At 40.5% G+C, this 13,611-nt stretch overlaps 1 protein-coding gene across 1 annotated transcript in view; it reads left to right on the top strand.

Moving 5' to 3' along the window:
- The window catches only part of LOC134537023 (attractin-like protein 1), a 36,686-nt gene that overhangs the window by 17,510 nt on the left and 5,565 nt on the right, over positions 1–13,611 (top strand). The window contains exons 12-22 of the mRNA XM_063377216.1: positions 579–765; positions 1,657–1,815; positions 2,529–2,721; positions 4,072–4,251; positions 6,076–6,219; positions 7,873–8,022; positions 8,147–8,311; positions 9,186–9,402; positions 10,136–10,214; positions 11,969–12,094; positions 13,452–13,566. Coding sequence (XP_063233286.1) covers positions 579–765; positions 1,657–1,815; positions 2,529–2,721; positions 4,072–4,251; positions 6,076–6,219; positions 7,873–8,022; positions 8,147–8,311; positions 9,186–9,402; positions 10,136–10,214; positions 11,969–12,094; positions 13,452–13,566 — 1,715 coding nt within the window. The remainder of the gene's footprint in view (positions 1–578; positions 766–1,656; positions 1,816–2,528; positions 2,722–4,071; positions 4,252–6,075; positions 6,220–7,872; positions 8,023–8,146; positions 8,312–9,185; positions 9,403–10,135; positions 10,215–11,968; positions 12,095–13,451; positions 13,567–13,611) is intronic.

Genomic DNA, 13,611 nt, shown 5'->3' with positions numbered 1-13,611 from the left:
GTCTACGCTGACTGGGAGATGCTTGCATTGACTTTTGATTTCCATGTAGTAACTGCTATTGTTTACATTGACAGTTGCTTTGCATGTGATGGCTGATGCTGTTGTGGTAACTGGTGCAGATCACAGTGTTTGTTTACTTAAATTATGATATCTGGCGCAGTTCACATCGACAATTCGTTTGTGGAAACTAATGCTGCTCACATTGACTGTTGTTTACTGTGGTAACTGGTGCAGATCACATTGTTTGTTTACTTAATTATGATATCTGGCGCTGTTCACATTGACAATTCGTTAGTGGAAACTAATGCTGTTCACATTGCTTGTTTATTTGATTACTATAACTGGTGTTGACAATTTGTTTGTGGAAACTAATGCCACTCACGTTGACTGTTGTTTCCTGTGTGGCCACTGATGCTGTTCAAATTGCGTGTATATTTGATTACGATAGCTGGTGTTGACTATTTGTTTGCGGAAGCTAATGCCGTTCATGTCGACTAGTGTATCGTCTGGTAACCGGTGCCACTGTAGACGCGTGTGTCGGGAAGTGTCATGTTGAACGCCGGCGTGCGTGCGGGCAGCTGGTGCCCGGACGAGAGCCGCTCCTCGGGACTGCTCAGCAAGGAGCTGTGCCTGGCGCAGTCGAGCTGCGTGGCGTGCGTGCACACGTCCCACCAGTGCGTGTGGTGCGGCAGCGGCGTGTGCAGCCACAAGAAGTGCCGTGGCGTCGGCGCGCCCGTCCACTCCGCCTCGCCCGGCTCCGTCCGGGTCAGTACTGGCCGCTCTGCCTCTTCCGCATCACCTCAGATCTAAAAAATAACATAATACTGTGTATTAACTTGTTATCGCTACGAAGTAAGGTTGTTTATTAACGAAATTTGACTACACCTAATAATAATTATAATAATAATAATGGTTATGTATTCATATTATAAATAGCTTAAAATTATTACCACATAAAATATATATATAAAAAAAAAGCAGTTAATATAAAAAAAATATTAAAATAATATCTTAGGAATTGGTCAAGTGTGACTTGAAAGAGTTAAATAATTATTTTTTTGTAGCCTGGAATAAAAAAAAAATAGGTTTAGTACCATGGTACATAATATTTTTTGTACATAACGGTTTAGTTTGGAGTTCAGCTTTTAATAGGTTGTTTATTAAGTTTTGAAAGTGGTTTTTAGTTTCTGTAAAATAGTAAGAGATGAAAGGCAACTTCATGATGTGGAGTCAGTTCCGTTTTGCTCGAAGCTGCCTAGGAGCTGGGCGGACCCCATCTTCGAATTTTGGAAGGGGGCAGATGACATAAGGGTTTTGTGTTGTACATATTAAATACCACCCAGTTGAATAAAATTTCTTTAAAAAAGAATTACCTTAAAGGCTATTTTAATGCATTTCAGGTGGCCTTGAAAAGTTTTAAAAATATTTTTACACAGTACAGTAGCACTAAAAATTATATTTAGAATTGCACATTTTTTACGGGGGGAAAAATAAAAACTTGAGTGCGGTCTGGAGTAGATTATTTTTGTCATCACCCCAGTTTTTTTTTTTGGGGGGGGGGGGGGGGAGGTGATAAGGGGGGGAGATTTATCGTCCCACAGGACGGCCACTGTTCGGGAGATGGTAGTACGAGGGAGCGTGTTCTGCCCCGAGCAGGTGGACTTCTCTCAGCAGCAGCAGTGCGAGGCGAGCGACGGCTCCGTCTGCCCGCTGTTCAGCAGTTGCCAGGCCTGCAGCGTGCACCACCAGTGCCACTGGGACGGCTACAAGAGCCGCTGCAAGGCCGTCGGCAACGCCACCGCGGGCGAGGCTCAGGTGCGGGGTTCCTGCCACCCCCACGGTCTCGGTGTCTCGTTCAGCAACTGACAGCTGGCACCGGGGAGAGCTTTCTCGAGGGCACGGGCTCAATTCCCGATCCGACCGTCGTGATTTCATCTCATCAACTGTTTCTTTAAATCGCTCGAGAAAAATTCTAGCACATGCATATATATATATATATATATATATATATGCATTAAATGCGGTCTGGAGTATATAATTTTTGTTATATATATAACATATATATATATATAATATCATTTTTATTGAATTATCACTATTTTGTATGGATGAAAAGAAGGATTGAAATGAAATCTACAATTTAATTGATAAATTTACTTATTCTCATTAATTCAAATATGTTTATTACTTTAACAAAGAGATTATTTTAACCATAACTTTTATACATGTTTGCTATTTGACTTCTTCCAATATCTGTGTTATTCTGTTAAGGATGGGACGATGATAGGAAAAGTAGGAAACGAATGGGAGTGTTTTCAAGTTTAATGTGCTTCGAAAAAGTCAAAATCGATGGTGGTTCCAATCGAGTGGAAGAGAGATAGATGCGGCGCAAGCGTACAATGTGCGTAACGGGACAATGAGTCATCCTTTTTCGTGCGTGCAGCCGGCGTTCATCGATTTATTAGACGTTGTCACGCCAAAAACCAACATTCGCTCAGGCCTAGTAAGGATGGTGTGTGTGACTCCAGGACCCGGTCCCGTGCATCGGGCCGACTGCGTGCGCGGAGCTGACCTCCTGCATCAACTGCACCAACGAGGAGTGCATCTGGTGCCAGAACGAGGGCCGCTGCGTCGACAAGAACGCCTACACGGCCTCGTTCCCGTACGGCCAGTGCCGCGAGTGGACCACGCAGAAGAGCCACTGCCGCACCGCCGGCCCAGGTGCTTATACTGCTCTGCTCTGCCCTGCCCTGCCCTGAAGCAAACTGATCTTTAGTTTGAGATCGTTAAGGGGCCCGCCTCGTCAGGGGTGTATCTGTGTCGGTGAGGCGGGATGATAAGCGTGACGCTCGCTGGTGCTTCTAGCGCGGTGTCTCCTCTGGACTGGCGCGCAGTCTTCTCGTCGTCACAGGATAACTGTTTAATTTGAGCGGTGACTGTAACATTATATTGCGGAGAAATGAAGATAAATGTGTAATGCAAGTCCCTTAAGTGCTTTCAAGAATCTGTACCGGTTGTTTTACGTCTAAAAATTACTCTGAAAACACGCGTTTTAGACATTTTCACTCTTCAAAAAATAAATTTTAAAAACTTCATCCGAAATCAAAAGTACTTTTCGGCCCTCAGCGAACTCTTAAATGCTTTTCGTAAGCAGACCACGCTCGGATATCTTGAGTAATTTTCAAATCACGTTGTTTTTCCTGAAGCTCGGCGCACCGTATGTGTGCCCGGGTAGGCGGAGCCCTTAAAGAAATACCACCTATTTAGTTGTAATTTTTTTTTGTTCTCTCTGCAATCTGTGTTTGCTGATAAACCAATCTTGGTTTTTGAAACAGGATAAACTGTATGGAGTAACAATAGCAGGTACTAAAACTCTTGAGGGCGGTATTCCAAGACGTTCAGGTAAGGTAGCGAACAAGCTCTGCGTTGTTGGGATAACAACTCACGGGTCGTATTCCAGAACGTGTTCAAACTGAATCCCGGTAAGGAAACATAATCGGCAATCGTTTTAATAAGCATTGCCTTGCCCGAGGCTAGACACTGGTTTCAATGCATTTTAGTGGATGTATGGCAACCATCAGTACAATTTTTTGTGGCAAAAGTACTAGAGATAGCAGCATCATCACACACATAGATACGCTTTTATAATTTTCTCAAATTCTTTTTAAGTTGCGATTACTTCTTATTATGACTATTAAAGTGTACAAAATTTATTCCAGGATAGCTTTGCTATCATAACACGCTTGGTACATCCCCGGATGATGACGAAAATTAATATATGTGAGTTTTGGCGCCAGACGCGGGTCCTGTATCTGGAAGAAATCGACTAAAAAGTGGGCAGTGCGCATGCACGGAAGTTTGGCATCAGATCGGCCACGGATAGGACACCAAAATCCATTGGGACGTGTGCCATTGTGCGCTGGGAATACGGTTGAGAGTACCGGTTAAGCATATTCAACACCTAAATCCTTATTTCTGTGTCTTGGAATTTCAGCTTAAAAGACGTTTAACCAAAGAAACTTTTACCGAGACCTCTTGTAGCAACTTCTTCCCGTGGTTGTGGCGCGGCAGGCAAGTCAGTGTGCAACTTCTACCCGACGTGCGCGGAGTGCCGCACGGACCCGGCGTGTGGCTGGTGCGACGACGGCTCCGGCACGGGCCTGGGCACCTGCCTCCCGGGGGGCAACCACGGCCCCTACGGACCCGAGTTCTCCTGCTCGCTGGACCACTGGTACTTCACGCAGTGCCCCGGTGAGTGCCCCCTGGCTTCTTGGTCCCGTTCCCTTGCTGTCCGTCTCGCAGATTGATACCGCCCAGCTTGTTAACATTTGTAATACCAATTTTGTACATGATACATATAGGTATATACAGTGTTTTATCACGTAATTGTCACACCGTTATTTTATGGCATCAAAATTTGGGAAAGAAATTCTCGCATAAACGCGTCAATATGTTTTTGTCCCGCTGTTAGATTCTAGTTGATAGTCAACATGGAATCCCTCTAATTGTGGTTGTTGCGGATGGTGCTTGAGCTAAACGATCATACAAAACAAAGTATGATTCACTTTCTGGTGTGGTAAGAATAATTAATGAATATTTTTTTTATTTTCACATGGTGATTTTCCTACTGTTTGATTGAGTCAGGTTAGTTAATTGACGTCAAAGTTTCGATCTCTTGTGATAAGTATGGTTTATATAGTTTAAAAATATTTTTAATATCTTATTAATGTCCCATGTTTTAGGTAGATTTCAAAGAAAGACTACCAATTATAGTATTTACCATGGTGCGAATTCCGGAAAACATTTTATGTGTTTTTTTTTTTTGTTTCATGGTCCATAGACCCCAAAACCATTGTTTACTCAAAATTTCATATTTATATATTTATAAATATATCTAGTTGATAGTCAACATGATAGGATAAAGCACCCTGTAACAGCAATCAGTTTTCAAGTTGCTGTCGGGCAGTTTGGTAGTTATAATGGGAAAATACAGTAATTGAATTACAGTTAAACTCATTTTTGATATACCCGCACAATACGATTTCCCATCCAACGTGGGTAGTGTTTCTGTCCCGTCATTTTCTAAATAAGATAAATGTTTTTTTTTTTTTTTTTTTTTTTTTTTCCATGTAATATGTTACCCCTAAACTTCTTTTCCCATGTAAAACAATGGTAATATAAAGTTGAAATTGATTATTCATTTGTATATTACTGCTTCATTATTAGTATTCGAACTCGAATACTAACACTTTGAAATAATGAATATTTGTTTCCTAATGAATATGAGACATTGCATAACTCGTGAGTTTGTCTGATGTCAATGTTTACTGTTTAGTTTAAGCCATTTCTGCTATGTAAATACCCTTTTTTGATGTTTTAATTTGACTTCATAATCAAAAATCATGAACAATAAATGACATTTTAAACATTCAACAAGTATTAAAAAATTAAAAGTTTTTTTTTTTTTTTTTTTCCCCCTCACTACTGTATCGCTAAACAGTAATGAAAAAATCATGTTGACGGGGAAAAAATCAGCACATTTGTCATTTCAAACTTGAAAACAAATATTAATTGTATTCATTCAACACACCCACCAGTAGTTGTGCGGGGGGGGGGGGGAGAGAGGGGGGTAATGCAAAAAAAATCAACAACCTTGGACTACAACACCACGAAACGAGTATACTCCATTGAGATGGGCATTAAAAAAAAAAAAAACAATTTGTGTTTTTTCCCGTGCAAATTTAAGATGGTCTGGCTGCGTGGTCAGTTTCTTAGTATCATCCTGAAAGTATCGGAAAATGATCAAATTTCGGACATTTCTAAAAAAAAAAAAAAAAAGAATGACGTCACTACCAGGGCACTTTTGATTTTGCAGTGGATAATGTGGTGAATGATTTTACTGAGCTGGCAACCCTCCTTCCCCCCCGAAATTAAAACGACCACTTACCTAACCCAGTATATCCTGTTTCAAACCTGTTGTACTTGGTCTTTGATCTGCCTCGTGTTCGCTGCACACGGGAAGTGCAGTGCTTGGGGGTCGAGGTGAGGAACGGGAACGTGTTGTGTGCTGCGCAGCCTGCCAGTGCAACGGCCACAGCACGTGCGCCAACGACTCGAGCCTGTGCAACCAGCCGTGCGCCAACCTGACCCACGGCCCGCACTGCCAGCACTGCGTCGTCGGCTACTACGGCAACCCCGTCAACGGCGGGAAGTGCCACCGTGAGTCGCCCTCCGCGGCTGCCGGCCGCGCGTGTGTGATTTAAGGGGGGAAACTCGGGGGAGTTTACTCGGAAATCCCTGTGGAAAGTCATGGGAAATTCCCCCAGAGGTGGCAGTTTGTCAGGAGAAAATTTCATGTTCCAGTCTGTCATCACTCAAAAGAATTTTTTTCAGATGGGGTTTTAGATTATTAACTTGCATTTTGTTTGTTTCGCCCTCCGTAGCTCGGTCAGCTGCCGGCCGCGCGTGTGATTTAAGGGGGGAAACTCCGGGGGGAGTTTACTTGGAATCCCTGGGGGAAGTCATAGGAATTCCCCCGGAGGTGGCAAGTTTGTCAAGAGAGAATTTTCATGTTCCAGTCTTGTCATCACCCAAGACTGTGAAAGAATTTTTTTTCGGATGGGGGTTTTAGATCGTTAACTTGCAATTTGTTGCTATATGGTTGTATTGAGTTGCTTTTTGGTGTTATTTCAGTTTTATCACAATTCACCATATAATCTTGTCCAGGGGCGCAACAACAGGGGGGGGGGGGGGTGGCAAGGGTGTTCTGCCCCCCCCTCCCCCCTTCTGAATCCTTGAAGTGGGGACAAACGGTGGCAAAGAAAGTGCTGTGTAATCAATTTTTAGATAATAAAACTGCTTAAATAGCACCATTTTCCACCTTGAAATAAGAAATTTTCCCGTTCGAGGACCCCCGGACCCCCCGCTTCAATAGGGGGGGATCGATGATTCTTTATAAAAAGGTATATTGCCCCCCCTTTGGAAATTAAGTTGTTGTGCCCCTGATCTTGTCCCTAATGATGACACCTACTAGCTGAATAGGGGAACCATAGTGGTGTTTTCAGTTAGCTCTGTATTTTGCATTTACACCACTCTCAAAATATGTCAGTTATCGCTAAGAACAGGAAATTTTCAGGAACTGCCAAAATAACTCTGAAAAGCTAATATATTTTTTTTTAAGAACACCTATATTTGCAAGAAATTGTGATGAAATAATCTCATGTTTACTTTTTTTAAACCTGAGTTTTTCACCTGTTTTTTTTATTGTTCACTGCAACTACATAAACTGTAGTTTAGTTCAGCAATATTACAAACACGTTTACTGCAAATATCCTCCTGAGTCTGGAACCCTTATTTATTAGAGGGGTACGGGAATGGCATGCTTTAAGTAAGCTGCTACTGTGTCCTATGGTGGTAGATTGATTATGGAGTATCGATTCGTACACCATTGCAACTATCACGTTCACCATATTCAAGGCAGAAATGTGCCTGGTTTTCTTTTTCTTTTTTAGTCTATTCACTTAGACTTTAATTATTTTTCTTACTACTGTTAATTTTAATGAAAAAATGTCAAAATATTTCAATAATCTTTGTTTTCAAGTTAAAGATATTAAAACTTGTCAATAGTAATAATGTTCTTTGGAATATGCAGTTATACCAATTAAAAAAAATATTCAAATGAATTTTTTTTACCAACCTGATGAAATCAACTAATTTTATTTACTGTAAAAGAATGTCTGTAGTTGTAGCATTACATCAGTTTACAAATAGTCTGGTAGTTTGTATTTTAGTTTCCTGTGATGTAACTTTTCCATCTCATGCTGTGATCGTATTTGCGGAGGTCACGGGGTCAACTCCGGTGCTCTCTTGCAGTGTGCGAGTGTAACGATCAAGGGATGGAGTGCCACTCGGAGACAGGCAAGTGTTTCTGCACCACCAAAGGCATCACAGGAGACCACTGCGAGCGATGTGACACTCAGAACCACTACCACGGCGACCCGACCAATCACGGCTCCTGTTTCTGTGAGTCAGAGCTCTCTGTTGAAACTTTAATGACCTTTTTTTTTTTTTTTTGTAATTATGTCTGATTGTCGCTTGATGAATAAGACCTGTCGTGATTGTACTTACAATATGAAAATCCTTTCAGATGACCTGACGATAGATTACCAGTTTACCTTCAACCTCTCCAAGAAAGAAGATAGGCACTACACGCAAATAAACTTCAAAAATAGCCCACCGAAGCCCGATGTAGATGCCGACTTCTCCATAACCTGTTCAGTTATGGCTAAGATGAACATCACACTTAAGACACGTAAGTAATTTCTAGTTGTTGACTCAGCATATTTAGTTATGTGCACCATTGTTCATCATGAGATCAAATGCAACTTGAATGCTGTGGGAGGGGTTTTGAATTTTAATTTGAAAAATTAGTGGTTAGATCATGCAAGTGCTCCTATTTCGAACATTATATAACGAAATGGTAGCCTCTTTTTTACATTGCAACCCATATTTGAGGAAATAATGAGATATAAAACATAGATACATACTCACAAAATATTACAAAGTACATCTGAAGTATATAGCGAAACTATGGCTAATATTTATATATAACATGATACTTATGCTAATGAGTTTGTCGTACATCAGATTTTGTTTTGTATTTGAGATTGTTTTACATCCAGGGTAATTTTTTTTTGTCGGTTTTCTTGGATTCTTAGTCATATTTTTGGGTATTTACTACATAATTGGAATGTGTTTCCTATTATTATTATTTATTCTGGAAGAATTAAATGAAGGAACTCAAACAATCCGTACAGGATATTAATCCTGAGTAAATCTCTTTATGTGAGTACTACTTTTAGTTTCTCCAGTTATTCTGCATATTTCATTAGCGCTATTAATATGCTTGGCGTCTACGTAGCCATTTTTTTTTTTGTTATATATTGCTGATTTCTCTGAATTTACGACTTATCAAATATCAAATGAAAATATGCAATTTTAAAAGCTGAAATCCTTCAATTTGTTCTGCATGCATTTAGCCATGTCTGTAGGTATCAGCTATAGACTGCTTCAAATTTACTGTATAGAGTTCACTGTATACTGTATACTGTCTAGAGTGTTGAGTGTGATCGGGAGCAGGAGTGGGGTGGTGAGGTTCTCCCGACCGGGCGCGCGCGGTGTTGCAGCGAACAGCCCCGAGAAGCCCCTGCTCATGGACCACAACTGCACCTCGTTCCGCTCGCGCTTCAGCAAGACGGAGCACATATTCGGGGTGGAGGACAACATGACCCTCACCACCTTCTACGTGTACGTGTACGACTTCCGCCCGCCCCTGTGGATCCAGATCTCGTTCTCGCAGTACCCCAAGCTCAACCTCCAGCAGTTCTTCATCACCTTCTCCACGTGAGTAGCGACGCCACGCGGTGAGGGGACGGGACCTCCGAGATTTTTGGTTTTATTTTTTTTAGTCCAATTTCATTTTCAAAACTTGAGATTTCTATTTTATTGTTTTTAATTTTATAAAAGCTGTTTTTTTTTTTTAACTTACTCCACCAAAATAGTGGTTAAATTTATATGCTACATTTTTATGGTAAAATAATTATTAAAACAGATACATTAAGAACAAATGGTTTAAAATTTGTTCAATACAAAATTTAATTTAAAAAAAATGTAATTTTTCCCAACGATGCACTTTTGTACAATTTTTTTGTCAGCAAATAACTACATTCCTTGAATTACAAACTTTAAAAGATTCCTTTTTTTTTTTAATTTTGAATTAGGTTTCGGTCAAATGCTACTTATTTCCATTATATGACTTAAATTTTGGCACTACAGTATATGGTGTATTAACTTGCGTATTTAACAGTGGTAAAATACCAAGCAAGTTTTTTTTGTTACGGTCATGTTTGTGACCTTTTTGCTTGTCAAAAATAATGTTTGGTAAAAAATCCGGTGAGAAAAATTTTTGACGTAACAACAAATGCAGGAGCGCTACTGGAAAATTGACGGGAAAATCTCTCGCATAATAGTAATGGCAGGAAAATGAAATAACCTAAACGGCGTGGAAGACGTAGCCTCAAGGCACCGAGGCAGTTGTGTGTTCCTGGATGATTGTACGCGTATCTGTTTCCGACAGGTGCTTTCTGCTGCTGCTGTTGGTGGCCGCCATTCTGTGGAAGATCAAGCAGAAGTACGACATGTACAGGAGAAGGCAGGTGAGTGCATGGCTGCCAGCGTAAAAACTTCAAATTTGATAAAATAATATATTTATTCCAATTGTAACTATTATCGTTATTATGTATTTGAATCAAAAATTGAGATATTGAATATATATTACTATAGTAAATCCCTCTTAAGAAATTCTCACTTAAGAATATTTCCTTCATGATAAATTTTAAAAATTTAGCACTGGACCTATTAATACATTCAATTATACCATTTTAATAAAATTTTCTTGTCAATGATTTTAAATTTCTAAATACCTCGTGGAACTTCTTAACCACCGGAATTGTCTGTGTTTTATTTGAATGTTGTCACAGTTCCTATTATACTTGCAGTGGTTTATGTGGAGAAGGGTGTAGCTTAGGGTGTTTCCAGTACTCAATCTCTTTCAAATGTTTGAATGGCTAAAAAAATTAAATAAAAAAATGGAAGAAAGGGAAACAAGGGTATAAAAATGGCAGTCCTCTCCTTTGTCTTGTTAGGAAGTGCAGGAATTTGAAGGGTCGGTAATTTGGGGGGGGGGGGGGGGGGTGAGTTAGTCGCCTCACACCCTCCTCCATTGTAAACAGACAAAGAGCTGTAACACGAGTGTTGTATTTCTTGTGCCAATCCCCCCCTCCATCCTGGAACTCCAGTGAAGACAGATTTATATAGGTATATACACACACATACACACATACATATGCTGTGACCTATATGCAGGGGCGACCCTTACCGTGAAAAATTAATGGTATAGCACATACGAAGGGAAGGGGCCCTCCTTCTGCAGGTAAATATGGTATACGTACGGGAACATAAATGGTCACTCGTACAAATACACTTGAAATAGTTTTTTTTTTAACACAATTTCTATCACTAGTATTCACAATAAATAAATGGCTTTAATTATAATGGACTAGTATTCAGTATCAATCACTAACGTATATGATTTAAAAGCACATATGAATAATTTTTGTTTGTATGTAGACTTTTTTTCATCCTGTCAATTTTTGTTGCATTTTGCTCGCACATCGTAAAAATTCATTCTCATATTTTTTTTTTTTCCATAAGGTGCCTAAAGAAGTATAACTTCAAAGATGATAAAAAAAACTGTAATTTGGTTTTGTGGAAAGAGTGGCCACCTCGCCAAGTGCGTGCTGTGACATAAAGTGTCACAGTATGAAATTAATGGGGAAACATGTTTTCCACTGCTTTGTAAACTTGCAAAGGCAGTGCTTATTCTTCCACACAGCAATGCAGGGGTGGAAAGGATATTTAGTAAGCTCAACCTTATCAAGACAGCGCACAGGTCATGTCTTGAATCGCCAATGCTAAATGCTTTGTTGCATATCTCTTCTAGGAAGAATATGGCAGAATTCCAGCCAACAGAAGAAATGGGGAATAGGGCAAAACATCTGAAAAAGTGATATTTAAATACTGCCAGTGGTGAAGTGTAGACTACGTGTGTGTGTAAATACTTGTATAAAGTGTTAAAAATCGAAATTTTTTGATTGAAGTAAGTTACGTACATTATGATCGAGTAATTTTCATAAAAATTGCATTTTTTGTATTTTTTAATGTACAGGATTTTACAGGATATTTCATGTTCAAAACAAGGATATTACAGGATATTTCATGTTCAAAACAAGGATTTTACAGGATATTTCATGTTCAAAACAAGGATGTTACAGGATATTTCACATTTCAATGAAGGATATTGTTTTGAAAGTGGTGGCAGGCGGCGGTGACGGGCGGGCGACTGTTGCAGAGGCTGTTCGTGGAGATGGAGCAGATGGCCAGCCGCCCCTTCTCGCAGGTGCTGGTGGAGGTGGAGCGGCGGGACCGGCTCCAGGCCAACGGAGACGCCCTCGGCCCCCTGCACAAGAGGAAGAAAGTGAGTCTGTCGCCCACAGCCGGTCGCACCGTCCAATCCCAAACAAACAACTCGACTGTTCGATCAACGTATAGGTTAACGTGTCAAGCCGATCAACAAGATAGTTCGCTAGGTTCCCAACCGGGGCCGGCGCGTCCGTACAGGCGAACCAGGCGACCGCCCGGGGCGCCAAGTAGCTGGGGGCGGCGCAGCACGACTCATGACAGCTGATACAACATGTTTAACGATTATTGAAACTAGATGGAAATGGATTTTTGTAACAGTTTGGAATGTTTATATTGATATAAGTAATTATTTAAAGTCCACGGTGACCTGTTTATTATTTGTAATAAGTAAAAAAAGTAATAAAAAAAACACAAGGCTGCTTACATTTGATTGTTGACAAAATCTTAGGCTTACGTGATGTATTTTGACACAAGGAAAATTTTTTTTGGGGTGTCCGGCCGGGGGGGGGGGGGGGGGGGGGTGTGGCATTAAGGTTTTTCGCCTAGGGCGCCAATGTACCTTGCACCGGCCCTGTTCTCAACAGTATACAGATATTACTTAATATTAGTAAACCTAAATAGAAGGAGAACCAATTTTCTGTAAAAATTGTAGTAAAAATTCGAAAAGGCTTTTTTTTTTTTTTAAATTTACTTCCTGGCATGTAAATAGAAAATAAAAAGCCTTTTAGAATTTTTACTATAATTTTTTTAATTGGTGACATGATTCATAGTGAATTGTGATGATACTGAGATAACACCGAAATGTAAGTTAGTACAATACGTCAACACCAAAATCAGTCACAATATAAAATAGGATTTAAACAAAACTATACTCAAATCTCTCAAGTTATATTCTTTACCCTTGAAAATTTCAATAACTGTCATTATTTTCATATGCAGTTTGTAATTGTAACTGAATATACGGAATAATTGTATTTCATGTACTTATAAAGTTAACGGTGGTCTTGTATTTTGCAGATACCAGTTACTTTTTAACAACATAAAGGTAGCTAGCTATATTGGCCCTTTTCAAAGAGTGCACATTCAATGTAGAGCACCTCTACCCCCGCTTCCTTTTTCTTTTTCTTTTTCTGTTCTTGGTCTGTTAACTGTGTAACCCCAACCCCTAATTCCAACAAGAATGGACCACAAGGAACTTAAAATGGTTGCACGAATGTGTCTGGGCACAGATTTTATTGACAAAAATAATCAAGAATTAGTGACAAAATAACACCATAATTTCTTGTTTTAAAAATGAGGTTGACCTCAAAAAATAAAAACCACAAAATCTCGTCTAGTCGTAAGGGAGCGTTTTCAGTGTGTTTGTACCTTGATTGTCTGCGCCGCTGCGAGGGTGATTGTGTGCGCGGCAGGACTCCCCCAGCCCGATAGCGCTGGAGCCGTGCTGCGGCAACCGGGCGGCTGTGCTGTCGCTGCTGGTGCGCCTGCCCACGGGAGGGGAGGCGTTCACTCCGCCCGGCCAGTCCGGTGAGCACCCCGGAGTCTCCCCCGAGGATCTGGCACTGCCCCCTC

This window comes from Bacillus rossius, chromosome 11 (genome assembly GCF_032445375.1).
Source record: "Bacillus rossius redtenbacheri isolate Brsri chromosome 11, Brsri_v3, whole genome shotgun sequence".
Taxonomy (NCBI): domain Eukaryota; kingdom Metazoa; phylum Arthropoda; class Insecta; order Phasmatodea; family Bacillidae; genus Bacillus; species Bacillus rossius.
The sequence above is the reverse complement of the archived record's forward strand: the minus strand, read 5'-3'. Positions and strand labels throughout refer to the sequence as shown.